The sequence below is a fragment of the Benincasa hispida genome, chromosome 12 (assembly GCF_027475165.1).
Source record: "Benincasa hispida cultivar pf3 chromosome 12, pf3_genome.v1.1, whole genome shotgun sequence".
Lineage (NCBI taxonomy): Eukaryota > Viridiplantae > Streptophyta > Magnoliopsida > Cucurbitales > Cucurbitaceae > Benincasa > Benincasa hispida.
In genome coordinates, this window is record NC_143489.1 from 51,596,215 (window position 1) to 51,614,163 (window position 17,949).

The 17,949-nt window shown below is 35.0% G+C and overlaps 1 protein-coding gene and 1 non-coding gene across 2 annotated transcripts; both read left to right on the forward strand.

Annotated features, from left to right (window-relative positions):
- The first annotated feature begins 495 nt into the window (after nt 1-495).
- On the forward strand, nt 496-6,578 carry LOC120068064 (uncharacterized). The gene is made up of 9 exons (XM_039019733.2): nt 496-1,056; nt 1,150-1,242; nt 1,357-1,461; nt 2,042-2,185; nt 3,163-3,261; nt 3,360-3,488; nt 4,415-4,594; nt 5,501-5,617; nt 6,095-6,578. The coding sequence occupies exons 1-9, from the start codon at nt 754-756 to the stop codon at nt 6,257-6,259; spliced, it is 1,335 nt and encodes a 444-aa protein (XP_038875661.1). The 5' UTR covers nt 496-753; the 3' UTR covers nt 6,260-6,578.
- A 1,338-nt stretch (nt 6,579-7,916) lies between these two features.
- TRNAY-GUA (transfer RNA tyrosine (anticodon GUA)) lies at nt 7,917-8,003 on the forward strand. Its single transcript is given in 2 exon segments — nt 7,917-7,953; nt 7,968-8,003. It is a non-coding gene; the product is annotated as a tRNA-Tyr (tRNA).
- The last annotated feature ends 9,946 nt before the right edge of the window (nt 8,004-17,949 follow it).

The following is a 17,949-nucleotide window of genomic DNA, read 5'->3' on the forward strand; positions in this document are numbered from 1 at the left end:
GCGACAGGAGCTCGTGTTGATTGAAATTGAGGAGCACAACAAAGCATAACAAGAACACAGATATAGAGAAAATATAATATAAAAATAAATAAATAAAATATAAAATAAAATAAAATGACTAAAATTATGAAAATAAATAAAATAAAATGACTAAAATTATGAAAATTGGATAATATGCAAAATTGAGTGGAATTTTGAAGTAGATTTCTCACCAAGACACATGGACAACATGAAGATTGACACATAAGACATCTATTTTTTTTTATAATATTCATAATAGATATTTATTTATTCAATACCTTTTTATGTGAGTTCTTTTATGGAATGTAGTTGAAATCTATGTAGTTCAGTAAATGCAACTCATGAATAAATTTCCCATAAAAAAAACCGTTACGAATTACAATAATTTCCAAAATATTTTAGCATCATGATGTGGCGGCTTACTATTTGTCCGTCACGAACTTTCTTGCATGCCCCGGTTACACAAGTTTTTCCAAATCTTCTCCCACTTTCGTCCACAGAGTCCCCTTTTCAGAGAGGCAACGGCAAACTCAAGGAAAAGATGTTTAACGAATAATTAAATCGGAAAAGGGAAAAATTAGGAGGAAAGAAAAAAGGAAAAAAATTGAGCTCGGAACCCTAGCAATCGAAGCGAGAGGTTGAAGACAATCTCAATCGCTCAAATTCAAATTCATCTAAAATAATTGCAGTAATTTTGTTCTGAATTCGTTCACAATCGCTACAGAGAAAAAAATGGTGAAGAAACGTGTGCCGGATTGGCTCAATAGCTCTCTTTGGTCCTCTACTCCTTCTGTCGACGACGATCGCCTCCACCGCTACACTTCCGAGCCGGCAGCCACCACTTCTTCGCCGGAACCCGTCGTTGAACCCCCTGTCCCGGTTCCTCCTCCGTCTGCGAGCACCGCCATTAGAACCGAGTCTCCTAAGTCTGATAGAGACTCCAGGGCTAATAACAATGTCACCAACGACGATAATGGCACTTCCTCAGGCCCTTCTGCTGAGGATGTATCTCGCCAGGCACAGCTTATTGTAGAGGTTTGCTTTTTAGTGTGATCTCCTGCATGTTTTGGATTATATATTCTTCTCATTCTTTTAGTTGTTGATTGTTTCCTATATTCTGGATGGCAGTTGTCGAAGAAGATCATAAATCTGCGTGAATTGCGTAAAATTGCATCTCAGGGCATACCGGATGGTCCAGGAATTCGTTCAACCGTCTGGAAAGTATGTAATTTGTAGTTTTTATTGTGCGTCAAAATTTTCTGCTGAAGCATATTTGCTAGATTTGTCGTGACGAGTCCAGAACTAATAGTTATTGGCTCATTTGATTGATCGTAGCTCCTGTTGGGTTATCTGCCACCAGATCGTGGGCTCTGGACATCTGAGTTAGCTAAAAAGAGGTCTCAATACAAGCATTTTAAAGAAGAGCTTTTGATGAATCCTGTAAGTCATACTGTGGAACTTTTCACTCTCCATTTTGGTCTCTTAACATTTTGTAGAAGGATTCATCTAGTTTTCTGTGGTGTAGTCGCTCCTCTTTTGCCTTTTTCTTTTTAAAATCCAGCCAACAAGGGGTGTAAATATGCCTTATGGGGTTAATCACTTAGCTTTGATAACAGAAAGGTCTTATTTAGCAATTGGAAACGTTTATGAGAGAATTTCAACCACTTTTCTTGATTTCCTCTCCCAAAATTGGATTTCTAGTTTAATCAGTCGAGAATGTAATTCCCGTTGTCTTAATTCTGTGAACCTCATCTCCACTTTTCCATTTTATCTACTTTATTGTGGGTCCTCATCAAATTAGAATGTATTTTAATTCTATATGGTAGTACATTACACTATAGTAATTTCTCTTCCCTTTCACAAAATACACACATTATCTGTTGTTTTATTCCTATTCTAATTAGTCAATACGATTCTTCTTCAAATTCGTTACCATGTGGTAAACAAAGCAAAAAACGATATGCTGCAATCAGTTTGTATGTACAAACATGGTTTTCTTAATGTTTTTGTGGCTAGTCAGTCCGAAATTTCAAGGAGGTTGGAGAAGGCCAAAAGTTACGAGCATGATGAAACGAACAAGGGTCCACTCTCAAGGTCAGAAATAAGTCAAGAGGAACATCCTTTGAGTCTTGGGAAAACCAGCATCTGGAATCAGTACTTCCAGGTATCCTTTATTATTAAACTTGTGATAAAAATTTTATCCCCTGTCTAACCTTATGAAATCCATTATATTTAATGTATCCCACAGAAAAAGTATTTATAAAGAATTACTGGGCCACTCTGTACTGAACTCAAAATGTAAATAGTTCTGTCAACTTTAACCGTTTGTTAATCAGAATCTTTAAACTTTGTGTAATCTTTATTTGACTGTATGATGAACCTTGGACTAAAGTAGTTACATCCAAAGAATTAAACCTTTTCTTGCTCTCATGGATAAGGGCACCTATTAACTTCTTTGAAGTTGAAGGTTCAATCTCCCATACCTATATTGTTTCTTGTACTGAGAAATCAAAAAGAAAATATAATAATAATAACCCAAATAAAATATTTTCTTGTTCTATTGGGAGAACGGGTGGATGTTCGCTGATTCTAGAATAATCATGCCGTAATTATAAATTCTTAATGTTCTAGATGAACTTGAGTATTTTCAATTATGCAATCGACCTCTATGAGTTTTCTTCAACCTTATGCATGGGTCAACTGTTTATGCAATTGGACCCTTAAGAAGTGTAATTGGAATAGAAGAGGGAAATCAAGGCCAGAAAACTCAATTTGAAAAGCATGTTTTGGTGACAGAGAGTTTACAGCACTTTAAAATTTATAACTTGTTTTCTGGGATCCTGATCGATAGATATTCACTTGAAAAATATCCCCCTCTAGGTCATGTGATAACCTGCTTTTTCAGATACTTTGCCGTGATAGAAATCATCGAATGTTTTCTTGTTATGGAAAGATATGCTGATATTTGATTTTGTCGAGATTGTCTTCTTACCAGATTTTTAATATTTACTTCTGTAATATATCAATCATATCCTGTCTGTGTTTCATATGTATCTTTTCTATTTGGGCTTATACAGTGATAGAACAATATGATAATGTGCCGTAACATCATTTTAGTCTAATTTATCACCTATATGTTAGGACTCTGAGATTATAGAACAGATTGACCGAGATGTAAAGCGTACTCATCCAGATATGCACTTCTTCTCTGGGGACTCATCACTTGCAAAATCTAACCAGGTTAGTCTTTGAGTATGCATAAATAATTGACACGTGTAATATGAGTTTAATAGAGGTTTGGACAATTATCTTATGTTAATTGTGCTTTGTACTTTCAGGAGGCTCTGAGAAATATCTTAATTGTATTTGCAAAGTTGAATCCAGGAATTAGATATGTTCAAGGGATGAATGAAATTTTAGCTCCTCTATACTATGTATTTAGAAGCGATCCTGATGAGGATAATGTGGTAACTTTTCTTTACACCCCGATCCACCTGATAGTTATATGAATAATGATGATGTTAGCTCTATAGTGCCGCAAATATGCTTCTAAATAAGTTGGCCTTTTTGCCTGATAGCTATTGGGACACATTTTCATAGCTAAAAACTTTGGTAGTCGACCTAAGTATCGCTCAATTGATAAGGAATTATAAACCTTGATCAAAACGACAAAGATTTAAATCCTCAATTCTGATTTTTTTTTTAAAAAAAAAAAAAGAAAAAGAAAGAGCCTTGCTAGAGTTTCTATACCTCTTTTTTTTTTATAATGAGAAGTCTAGTTTCTTACTGAAAAAAGGAAGAAAAGAAGTTCATTTATTCTGCATTTGGAACCATTAGACAAACCTTTTCTAACTAGAGTTTCTGTACCTCTTTTCTGATAATGAGAAGTCTAGTTTCTTTCTCAAAAAAAGGAAGAAAAGAAACTTTGGCTGAGTTAAATGGATTGTTCATTTATTCTGCATTTGGAACCATTAGATGTCTATGCCTGCATTCTACGGCTATGAGATGAATAATTTAAGTTATTTCTTATTTAATTAAAAATTCGTTTGAGTTAATTTCAATCGTGAAAATCTTTAGCAGATGAAATTCTGTAGAGGAACCAGTATCTCTCCCTGGTAATTTTTTGCTTATATCACAGAAAGAAATCTTGAGAGATAGTTGTGTATTAAATGGATTCTTTTTCTCAATGACAATGTTGTTTTCGGTTTATCAGAAGTAAAATGAGAAATTTGTTTTGGAAGATCAATGAAGAATCAATTTGACTACATTGAAGTTCTTTTCCTGAGCCAGATTAGTGTTCCACCTAAAGGAACAATAGTTATGGCCATTTAACATTTAACTGTGATCTTTTTGTTACATTTTTCTTTCCTGATGTTGACTGTTCAAATTTCAGGCATCTGCTGAAGCAGACACGTTCTTTTGTTTTGTTGAGTTATTGAGCGGATTTAGGGATCATTTCTGTCAGCAACTGGATAATAGCGTTGTGGGAATTCGTGCCACGATCACAAAGTTGTCTCAACTTCTGAAGGAGCATGATGAAGAGCTCTGGCGTCACCTTGAGATCACAACCAAAGTAGAGTTTTAACTTTTATTCAGACAGTTTTGAGCCTTCAATTATTTATTATTTTTAATTTTACATATGGCTATTTCGATGCTTATTTCCTTTTCATGATTAGTCCTATAAATCTCCAGTATTTTCCTTAGTTTGATTATGGCAACCACTCTTAGGTGTTGCCTATTTACTCAGATTACTATTCAGCAGGAGAGTGCCTTCAAATTTGAAATGATAAAAATTAAAGCACCAAAATTTTCAAACATTCAAAATTGTAAAGGAAAAGTTTTCTAATCATTCTCCTTGGCTTTGGATTATTCTTTGCTCTCTTTCTTGATTTTAGTCTTTATAATTTTATTTTTAAAAGAATAATGGTTTTTATGGCCATTGGCTCATTTGCTCTTTACCTCCTTAAATTATCTTTTTACTCCGTTGGAAACTCTGTTTCTTCTCAAAAGAAAATAGCAATTTGGGTCTTTCTATTTTCTATGGTTATGACTTGTAACATCGTCTTTTGAACATTTTGATTGAAAATATTTCTTATGGTTGCTAAGGTATCAGCCCCAAAGCGATCTGAACCAAATCTTTGAAAATATATCAAGAAATGTACCAACATAGTATTGTCTACATCTCAAAAGCTGAAGTAATCTGAGACCTTATAGTGCCCAATTTTCCCTATTTCTACTTGTGTATTTGTGTTAGGCTTAACCTGTAATTTAAGTTCATTTTATTTTGCATATCTATATTTTGTACGACTATAGTTTTCATAGCTCAATTGGTATACAAGTGTATTAGTAACCACGAGGTGTGTGGTTCGAATCCCCTTACCCATAATTGTACTAAAAAAAATAAGGCAACTGTAATAGCTGATACTCCTATTTAATACCATTATTTATTGTTGCATTTCTCTATTTTGTCTAATTACAGGTAAACCCCCAGTTTTATGCGTTTAGGTGGATCACTCTCCTCTTGACCCAAGAGTTCAATTTTGCAGACAGCCTTCACATATGGGATACAATTTTGAGTGATCCTGAGGGTCCTCTGGTAATATTTTCTTCTTTTAGGTTCAAGTTATCCCCCCTTATAGATCCATGGTATTCTGGAGCAATGTATAAAATTTGAACCATTTAGTAAAAAAAGACCTATTTGTCATAAGCTAATGCATAAAATTTGAACCATTTAGTAAAGGAAGACCTATTTGTCATAAGATAACCCTCATTCTGTTGATGAATTTCCTTGTGGTAGTTATCATGCTGTGTATAGATCATATAAGAGAGGTTGCTGCACCTATGAGAGCACGAGCGTGTTGCGAAAACATGCTTGAAGTTGTAGGAGAATTTTACCATCCCTTCTGTGCATACTTGATTATATTTTCTTATGGCTTACCCCACAGTGATTCTTCATGCATTTTGTAGTTGTGGGGAATTCAGGACCATTTTGAAATGAAAATGTTTTACACTAAGCAGGACAAATTTTAATTGTATCAAATCGAGCTAGACCTGATATTCAATCAATTTGCAGGAAACACTCCTCCGAATATGCTGCTCGATGTTGATTCTCATTAGACGACGCTTACTTGCAGGCGATTTTACGGCTAATCTCAAACTGCTCCAACACTATCCCCCAGCAAACATCAGTCATTTGCTCTACGTCGCAAACAAGTTGCGCAAACAACCTTCAATCTGATCTCTCTTTTCAACGCCATAGTTCTTCTTGCGCTTCCTTTTCCTGTTTGATTTTTTTTCTCTCTCTAAAATATTCTAGTGTTGGTCAATTACTGGATGTAAATGTTGGTTGAAAGAATGAATTATAGGGGCAGGATATAAAAGGATTGTTCATTAGTTGTTGACTTGTAGTAGTTCTTCTTCTTGTGTTTACAGGACTTTTGTGTATCTTTTCTGAGAGATTAGTAGTGAGTGATATTTTTCAAGGTCTGATCCTTTTGTAGTTTGCACAATTTTGGCTCATTGTTTATTCAAATTTCCTCGTTTGAGTTTCTCTTCAAGTTTTGTTCTTTCATTTTCCCCCCTTCTTTGGCTTTCATGATTTTGAAGAGCATTATGTTCATGTTTACGAGTTTGATAGCGAGGGAATGATTTGAACTTCAAACCTATTGGTTGGACTGTTGAGCTAGGTTGGAATTAACAATGAACATTTTATTTGTATTTTCTGTATGAAATTTCTAAATGGGAATTCGCGATAGTTTGTTTTTTTTTTCTCTTTTGAGATTTGTGAGTCGTAAAAGTTTTGTTTCTTTTTTCTTTCACAATATATGAAGTAGGGGAATCGAACCTACATCGAGATTGATAGTACAAAAACTATGTTAGTTGAGCTATCTCCATTTTGGTGAGTTGTAAAGAATTTGTTGAATCATTATTTTGTATACTAATTAGGCTCATCTTGTTGAAAATAGTAAGTTTTGTAATATTTGGTGTTTTTCCTCCAAAAATAAATAAATAAAGGGTAATTTAATATAAATTGAATATAGGGTTAAAAATCACTACACATATTGATTGGATGCAATTGAAAGTTCAATCAAAATATGAGGAAAAATTGATTAGGAATTTTTAGTTAGGTTAAAAATTACTCAGGGTCTCTAAATTTGCATTGAAGCAACAATTTAGTCTCTAAATTTTGTTTCTATATCTTTAAATTTGTTACAATTTAGTCTTTGTAGTTTAATATGTAATAATTCAATTGTATATTTTCATATTTGTAACAAATAATCAACATTGTAAAAAAAAAAATCAAAATTAAATGTTGATTTTTATTATCTAACAATTTAGACTTTGTAGTTTATAAACATATTAGGTCCCAAATTAGTTTATTTATCTACGTATATAAGTAATATCACTTAATTTTAACAATAAATTCTTCACAATAAGGACTAAAGAAGACTTGTCTGCTTGACTTTTTAACTGCTTAAAAAAGTGTTTCTAAGAGAAAAAATTAATTTTAAACATTTAAAAAGTCAATCCAAACATAACTTCTAACGTTACAGATTTTAAAGTATATAGATTAAATTTTTACAAAATCAACAATATATGAATCAAATCATTACAAATCAAAGTTCATGATTTACGTGCATGTTTTAGATTGATTTGGTCAAAATTGTTTTTTTCGTGTTCAAAAATACTTCAAAACATAATTTTAATAATTTAAAATCAAATTTGATCTTAAAAACCGCATTTAAAAATATAAAAACAAATCCTAAATCGATTTGGAGTAAAGTTATTTTGAATATGACAAAACTAATCATAACTATTTCAAATTCACTTCTGAATGTATATAAAATTGATTTTAAGTAATAATTAAGAATAATAATTTCCCTAATCTTCAACTTCCGACCTTAGCTCAGTTGGTAGAGCGGAGGACTGTAGTCGAAAGCAGCTTAATCCTTAGGTCGCTGGTTCGAATCCGGCAGGTCGGATTATTTTTCTCTTTTTTCCCTCCTTTTCCTCTTCTCCTTTTGATCCGTTCTATAAGTTAATATAATCTCATAATTAGTTATGACTTCTGATTAATTCTCAAGCTTTTCTTTCCTTTGATTTCTTTTCCTTTCTCTGGCGTCGGAGTTTTGGAGCTTGAGCTTCGACGGCATGTACCAATAATTTCGTACTCTCACGAGTTCACTGCAAGATCCAGTCAGTTTTCTCCATCCAAATATTCACTTCAGCCCGTCAATTTTGATATCTGAAAACCACTCTCTTGAATCTAGAAATAGTTGGTGACAAACAAATTCTTGTTTCGTTGATCTTCTTTGATTCGTTTGAAGTTGTTTATTTGAGTTGTGTTAATCTACTGCTTGAATAGTAAGAAGATCATTGTGACAAGTTCATTCGTTTTACTTAGAAATGTTCTATTTAACTTATTTTCTTAGTGAAATTGTTGATGTTGATTTACACGGACGCTTCTGGATTCGAAATCAGCAAATTTCGCTTTGATTAACTCTTGACTTAGCATTTTTTTGGTTTTGCGTTTGATTATGTGATTCGTTTAAATACTTAATTGCAGAATGTGATTGATCTTTTGTTTTTGTTTTATTTCTTTTTCTTTTTCTGCCTAATTTTCCGTCTGTATGTGCAAACTTAGGCAACTACTTTTCGCTTGTATTTGACGTACTTACAGAACACTCTCGAGGCTGCGATGTGCCTTCAAGTATTTCGATCGTTGTCTTGTTGCTTTTGTTCCAATTCATTTTCGTTTGGGTGGTGATTTTTTGCAGTTTGATATATTATTTCTGTCATCGAACTTATTAGGTTTTGTAAACATTTCATCCTACGAATTATTTGCCTTGCGAACATGAAGAATACGACGTTGAGCTGAACGCATTGCTTGTAAGTGTTTGTTGCAAGTGAAAATGCTTCTGTATGCATATAGTTTCCGATCCGTCCAAAAATGCTCTTGGTGAGAAATTATTTACTAAATAACTTTTTGATATGTGATAATAAATCTTGAGAGTGGGGGCTTTTGGTAATGTTATTCTCTAAATCTGTACTTCTTATTGAAGGATAAATTTAGGTCCGATGTTTTCTTTTTCCCACTTACCTTTCATTTAAAAAAACTTCATAGACATTCGGAATATCCATCCTTCCAAGTCATCAGAGTAGTGAATACTAAGGGTGTGTTTGAGACAAGGACTATCGTAGGATTATAATAACCACCTCTCCTACACTTTATTCTCCAATTAGCTATAGTCAACACTATTTCAAAACCTCTTGTACAGTTAACCCCCATTTGCTATAGTTTTTACTATTTTACATTCATCATTTTTTAATTCTTTGTTTTTTTGCTACAATATAATGTTTACTATTTACTTTTCAAACTAAAATAATTTACACCTCAAATACATACTATTATAATCCAAACTAAAATAATTTACATCCTAAACACAAACTACTATAACCCAACTATAATAACCTAAGACTATAATAATCAACTCTTTATCTCAAACGTCTCATAAGTGTCTTCTGATAGGACATTGAGTTGGGAGTGAATGAATTGTGCAATTGTACATGACCAGTTGTATTTGGTATTTGGGTAGGGTGTAGAAGGTATGGTTACATATGTAGATCCATTGAATGAGTTTTTTTTTTTTTTTTTTTTTTTTTTTTTTTTTGTGAATATTCTTTTTCGGCAACAATTCAAATGACATTGTTGGTCACTTGTCAGTCCTACTTTGGAGTGTAGCCACAATTGGATTGTATTCTTCATAGAGCTCCCATCTTGTTCTAAATTGTTAGCATATTTTTCATAACATGAAAATAATCATTCATAGTTAAAGTGAAATATCTGCCTTAAGTAGTCTTTTTGAGCCCGAGATTGAATTGCGAACAACTCTTGTATTACGTCCAAAGATCTTTAGCGTTTCATAACATCACTTGGGTTGCAACATCTGATGTCATAGAATTGTAGACACTACAAGAAAGATTCCTTTTCATAGCCTTTGAAGATAGCATTTTATAAAATAGGCCATGAAATACACATAAAAGGAAAAAAAGATGGAAAAAAAAACACTAAAAATTTTTCGTTGCCCACACAAAAACATCTATTCCACTTGAGACCTTTATCCAACTTTATCCCCAAACCCTAAAGTTCCATTTTTATCCAATGTCTTCTCTGTACGAAATTTCTGGTAAACGAATAAGTTGGAAGCTCTACTATCCCCATCAAGCTCCTCCCTAGCTTGTATCTCATCAACCATCTTAATTTCCTCTTGTAAAAATTTTCCTTTAATAAGCTTGAATGCCCATTTGACAATATCGAACCATTTCCTTTCCCTCTCACTTCTTCCCCTTCAAGCTCAAGTATGACTTTATTGCCTTCTATTCGCATCCTTTGCAAAATTTCCATGGAGTTACCGAGAGAGGATATTTCTTATAATGTGTCTTCATTCTTTATTTGTTCTAGTAGATGGAACAATGAATGAGTTTGGTGATCATGGCGCTGAAGGAAATCGGACATGAGGATTTCCATGAACAGCGGAAGGATCTTTCCAAATTTTAATCGTATATGAACAACAACAATTACAGTCACAAATGGAAACATACGGTTATGCACAAAACAGAAATTACAGCATGCTTTTCTACAGATCAAGGGAAAGAATTAACAAACATTTGAAGACTCATCTCCAAGTTCCTTGATAACGAATGCTCGAACAAATTGCAACACTGCAACACTCAAACGGCTTCCACAGAACCTCAACTGTGTCAAGTTGACTATGACACCACCAACAAGGTTACCTCGGTATTCTTGGTGTGAGAATCCAGAGTGTGGGCTCTGTGTGGATTTAGTTAGAGGATGAGATCAGAGGAGAACAATCATGCAAACGATTGACCAAGTGGGAGATAAAGGCTATCGTATAGGTCGATGCCCAATCGTTTAATAAAAGCTATGTGATCGTTTAGCTCATCGTCTAGTTGAGTGTCTATCGTGTAGAAACACTTTACGATCGTCTAGTCTCTCCAGGCTGTCATTTAGTAAATCTGATCTACTTGACAACTATCCCGTGAATAATTTTTGAGAGTACAAAACTCAAATCAACGTTTTACAAATCTTACTAAAATTAAGAAAACATTTTTCCTTTTATCTCACGGTTACCATGAAACCACCAATAACCTCCCAATCAATTGGTTATTAGAGAAAAAGAGATAATTATCCAATAATTAATATTATTATAAATATAAATGATAACCAACTTATCATACTATAATTATAACCTATAGTTTTAATATTTCATCTCATGAAACATACAAACCATAGCTCTTTTTTTAATTTCATGGCATTTAATGTAAATCTCATTTACATTAACCCTCCACTTGATGTATCTCATACACCATACCGATCATATCATATATAATCGAATTACCTCTTGACAATTTGAACATTTCAAATCAACACCAAAAACTGATTTTCATCTTGAATCCATTGAGCTACAAAAGGGACCTTATGGACCTGTAGCTCGAAGCTCCAACGGTACGTGAATAACTGACTAAACTCTTTAGTCACGGGATTCACCATCCATTAACTGCCAGACACTCCATTAAAGACCGACAACTGAACTCTCCTTACTACAGATATGTCATGTGTCCATTTTAACCAATCAACAGTGCGATGATCCTTCCCAGATCACTCGTAAGTACAACTCGGCCAATAACCATTATGCCCCTATAGTTACATCTAACTCCTTACGTACCACTGATCCCTCTAATGAACATAAATCATAGTCCTACTATGACTGAGTCCTTTCTTCCAAAGAAAAGTTGTGGCCACTATGTTCAAGCCCCGGAATCAGCCCTTAAGGGATCAATCTATCTACTTTCCCTTATTTCGGGAAGGAGTGAATTCCATCTTGTGTAATTGAGTTCCCAGCTCCTAGATCAAACAAGTCTCCAAAAAGGTAGACATGTTGAGTTGGCAATCTGGCCACTCTCAACCATACTAATCAAAGGACTTCCTTCAAAGGCAAGAGTTCCCAAAACACTCAGGATTGAGGTCATGTCACCTATGATCATTTAGGTGAGATGTAAGTCTCAGTATCAACGATGTTATATACAGAGTCTAGTCATCTTGTGATCTGGTCTTATATAAACTCTTTGTATAGGACACCACCGCTTGCATATCCCCACATGAATTGTCAGGATCTACCATCTGTAGCAGTTTACAACGCTTGCAAACCACTACAAAACGGGTTGTATCCATAGTGTCACCAGGATCAGGTATCCCACCTTAATCCTTATACTACAAACCTATTTAGGTTATCACTTAAGGCATGATCCACTTGTATATCTCATATACATGCTTAAGTTTACATAAGATAACCATGGAACTTTGTTTATTGGATATGAGTAAATGTCATAATGAAATAACACTTATTTTATTCATAAACAATGTGCAGAATTACAAACAAAAAGTCTCCGAGAGAATTATGACACCAATCCCAACAATCACCTACTTGTCCTAATGCCTCGAGAGACTAATGTACAATACAAGAAAAAATACATGTATAATATACAATAAACTAGGGCATACCCCAGTATCATCTCCTACTTGCCCTAGACAAGATGTCACATGTCCCACAGACCCAGACTCTCCAGATGACCCTCGAACACTTTAGTCGTGAGAGCCTTTATAAAGGGATCAGAAATGTTATGCTCCGATGCGATCTTCGTGACTATTACATCACCACGATGCACAATTTCCCTGATCAAGTGGTATTTCTGCTCTATATGCTTGCCTCAACGATAACTCCGAGGCTCCTTCGAATTTTCCACAGCCCCGTTATCATAATAAAGAGTGATCAGCAAATTCATATTTGGAACAACTTCCAAATCTGAAAGAAATTTCCTCAGCCAAACAGCCTTCTTAGCTGCTTCATAAGCGGCGACGTATTCGGCTTCCATAGTGAAGTCTGCGATGCATCCTTGCTTGATGCTTCGCCACACTACAGCCCCTTCATTCAAAGTAAACACTGACTCCGATGTCGATTTGCGAGAATCTCTATAAGTCTGAAAGTCAGGGTCCATGTATCCTGTAAGGATTAAATCCTTATCTCTACACATGAGCATATAGTCCCTCATTCTCTAAAGATACTTGAGGATCTTCTTGACCGCCGTCTAGTGATCAAATCTTGGATTGGATTGATACCGACTGATAATCTCTACTGCATATCAAATGTCGGGTCTGGTACACAACATTGCATATATTAAGCTTCCTATAGCTGAAGCATAGGGAATCCGTCTCATCTTCTTAACTTCTTGAGGTATCTTAGGACATTGATCCTTAGATAAAACGATTCCATGCCTGAAGGGTAACAAACTCCTCTTGGAATCCTGCATCCTGTACCTAATCAACATTTGATCGATGTACGATGCCTGAGACAAGGCTAACCTCTTGTTCTTACGATCCCGAATAATCTGGATCCCTAGAACGTACTGTGCCTCACCCAAATCTTTCATTTGAAACTAGGCAGCTAGTCACTTCTTAATGTCAGTCAGATATCCTACAAAATTCCTAATGAGTAGGATATCATCCACATACAGTATCAGGAAAGCTACTGAGTTGTTGGTGATCTTCTTGTAAACACAAGGCTCTTCATCGTTCTGATCAAAGCCAAATGACTTGACTACAGTGTCAAATCTAATGTTCAATGATCAAGACGCTTGTTTTAGCCCATAAATGGACCTATTAAGCTTGCAAACTTTTTCCTCTTGATCTGGAACTATGAACCCCTCTGGTTGAATCATTTAGATGGTCTCATCAAGATTACCATTAAGAAAGGCAGTCTTGACATCCATTTTTCATATCTCATAATCATAAAATGTAGCTATGGACAGGAGTATCCTGATAGACTTGAGCATGACAACAGGTGAGAAAGTTTCCTCATAGTCAACTCTCTCAACCTGGCTCTGATACCAATTGAAGGAAATCGGACAAGTTTCCTCATAGTCAACTCCCTCAACCTGGCTCTAATACCAATTGAAGGAAATCAAACATGAGGATTTTCATGAGCAGCGGAAGGATCTTTCCAAATTTCAATCATATATTAACAACAATAATTACAGTCACAAACAGAAACATACGGTTATGCACAAAATAGAAATTACAGCAAGCTTTTCTATAGATCAAGGGAAAGAATTAACAAACCTTTGAAAACTCATCTTCAAGTTCCTTGATCACGAACGCTCGAACAAACCACAACACTGCAACACTCGAACGGCTTCCACAGAACCTCGACTGTGTCGAGTTGAGTATGACACCACCAATAAGGTTACCTCGATATTCTCGATGTGAGAATCCAGAGTGTGGGCTCTGTTGGACTTGGTTAGAGGATGAGACCGGAGGAGAACAATTGTGTAAACGATTGACCAAGTGGGAGATAAATCCTATCGTATAGGTCGATTCCCGATCGTTTAACAAAAGCTATGCGATCGTTTAGCTCATCGTCTAGCTAAGTGTCTATCGTGTAGGAACACTTCACGATCGTTTAGTCTCTCCAAGCTGTCGTTTAGTAAATCTGATTTACTTGACAACTATCTCATGAGTAATTTTCGAGAGTACAAAACTCAATTCAACATTTTGCAAATCTTACTAAAATTAGGAAAACATTTTTCCTTTTATCTTACAGTTACCATGAAACCATCAATAACCTCCCACTCAATTGGTTATTAGAGAAAAAGAGATAATTATCCAATAATTAATATTATTATAAATATAAATGATAACCAACTTATCATACTATATTTATAACCTATAGTTTTAATATTTCATCTCATGAAACATACAAACTGTAGCTCTTTTTTTATTTCATAGAACTTAATGTAAATCTCATTTACATTTAACCCTCCACTTGATGTATCTCATACACCATACCGATCATATCATATATAATTGAATTACCTCTTATCAATGTAAACATTTCAAGCAACACCAACAACTAATTCTCAACTTGAATCTATTGAACTACCAAGGGGACCTTATGGACCTGTAGCTCGAAGCTCCAACGGTACGTGAATAACTTACTAAACTTTTTAGTCACGGGATTTACCATCCATTAACTGCTAGGCACTCCACTAAAGACCGACAGCTGAACTCTTCTTACTACAAATATATTATGTGTCCATTTTAATCAATCAACAGTGTGATGATCCTTCCCAAATCACTTGTAAGTACAGCTCGACCAATAACGGTTATGCCCCTGTAGTTACATCTAACTTCTTAAATACCACTGATTCCTCTAATGAACATAAGTCATAGTCCTACTATGACTGAGTCTTCTCTTCTAAAGAGAAGCTGTGGCCACTATGTTCAAGCCCCAGAATCAGCCCTTAAGGGAGCAATCTATCTACTTACCCCTTCTTCGGGGAAGGAGTGAATTCCATCTTGTGTAATTGAGTTCCCAGCTCCCAGATCAGACAAGTCCTCAAAAAGGTAGGCATGTTGAGTTGGAAATCTGGCCACTCTCACCCATACTAATCAAAGGACCACCCTCAAAGGCAGGAGTTCCCAAAACACTCAGGACTGAGGTCATGTCATCTATAGTCGTTTAGGTGAGATGTAAGTCTCCAGTATTAACGACGTTATATAAAGAGTTTAGTCTTCTCGTGGCTTGGTCTTATACAAACTCTTTGTATAGGACACACCCACTCACATGTCTCCATATCAATGGTCAGGATCTACCATCTGTAGTAGTTTATAGTACTTGCAAACCTCTACAAACTTGGTCGTATCCGTAATGTCACCAGGATCAGGTATCCCACCTTAATCCTTATAGGACGTACCTATTTAGGTTATCACTTAAGACGTGATCCACTTGTATATCTCATATACATTCTTAAGTTTACATAAGAGAACCATGAAACTTCTTTTATTGGATATGAGTAAATACCAGAATGAAATAACACTTATTTTATTCATAAACAATGTATAAAATTACAAACAGTGAGACTCCGGGAGAATTAAAACACCAATCCCAACCGGCACCCCTATAATTTTTTCATTCCTATTTTAATTTATTTTTTTGGAAGTAACAGTTCTTGTCAAAATTCTGTGGTTGGTTAAATTTTTTATATGTAGTTGAATTTATGTCATTGAAGTTGGGAAGTCATGTAAAGAAGGGGACGGAGTATATGGAAAAATCAACAAGAAGGCTCTTAGTGGCTACAAACAGTTTGGTTCTCTTGTAGAGTACATAATCGTATAAGAGAAATTATTAGCCAAATAACTCAAGAATAATGATATTGTTTTAGGTTGCTGGATTGCTTCTGGCCACTGAAACAACCTACAAATGGCTCAAAAAATCCAACTTTTTGGCTAGCCAATCAATTCTCATTCTCAACGGTCTAGTGGAGTTAGAAGCCTAGTCATTCAGTCATTTTCTCACTTTCACATGAATAATTAACTTTCTCTACAACTTATCTCTGTTGTACTATTTTTGTTTCAGATAACAAAACATGAGTTTGTACCTTCAAAAGTTGCATCACTTGGAGCACTGGAAAGTTAGAGTTCTTGAAAAGTTTGGGTGTGGATTTAGCCATTATTGACTACACCAAGGAGAACATCGAAGATTTGCCCAATAATTTTGTAGTCTACAATGCAATTGGTGAGGTTTTGTACCATATACTACTAGTCTTGGGATTTGACCATATTGATATTAGATTTTGAGATTGTGTTTCTCAAATGATAAGGCAGTGTGATAAGGCAATGAAGGTAGTGGAGAAGGGTAGTAGTGTTTAGTGTGCCTTGTTTTAGATTGTGATCACTTTAGATGGGATTTGATTACAATGTTCACATAACTGTTACTTGTCTATTAGTTGGTTAAAATTTTGATATATAGCTGAATTTAGGTCTCTGTCTTAAGTTCTTTTTGCACAAAAGATGGTTTGGTTCAAACCTTTCCTTATAAGTAAAATATTCGGGAACTCTCCATTTAACAATTTAATTGAATTTGAATTGACAGGGGATTTTTTTTTTTTTTAATTATTTTTTTAAGTTATTGAAAATAGAAGGGTTGTTATGTATTAGCCCTAAGGGCTTTTTAGTCTTTTTACTTTATCCTATTTTTTCCTCTTTTCTGTATTAGGGTTTCTTATAGCCTATTTATATCTTGATTCTGTCTTGTATGACGCAAGTTGGATAATAATAAAAATAGCTCTTCTACCATGATTTTTTCTCCTTGTTCGAAGGTTTTTCACGTCAATCTTGTGTTTTCTTTTTCTTACTTTCAATATGGTATCCGAGTAAAGTGATGAAACCCTAGATGTCCTTGACGAAAACACTACCAAAACAGTTGATGCTGCCACTGCCATTCATTCTTCTGCCATTTAAGTTACTATCGATAGGTACCTCTAGTCGCTCAATTTCAGCCCAGTGCAGAAGCTGCCGTCGCATGATGACCAGGGCATCCGAGCAGCAACTGACACAGACGGTTTCGTCCGAGTAGTGGCTAACTGATAGCTCTCAAAAAGAGCTATTATTCCTAGCTTATTTCAGACTCGTTATTGGATTTTATGTGTTTATTTTCCTATTTTGTAGGTACCAAGTAATCAAGAAGTAGAATTAACGATTTGGTGAAGAACGGGGTTAATTTGGAGTTGATTTGAGCATCCAAGCTTCAAAAGAGTCAAAAAGACCAAAATGTCCCTGCTTCAACATTGCAATGCTCACTTTATACAAAGCCTCGATGCTCGCCTGACGCTGAAAGGCAGTAGCCTGGTGTGCGAGGGAGTGTTGCAATGCTCCAAGTTGGCAGCAACGCTGTTTCTAGCGTTGTAACACTATGAAGATTTCTATAAATACCTCCATTCGTCTTTAGGTCAAAATATGCTAACTTTTGGGAGTTGAATTGATGGAGGCCAAAGTTAAACTTCAATCTTCTT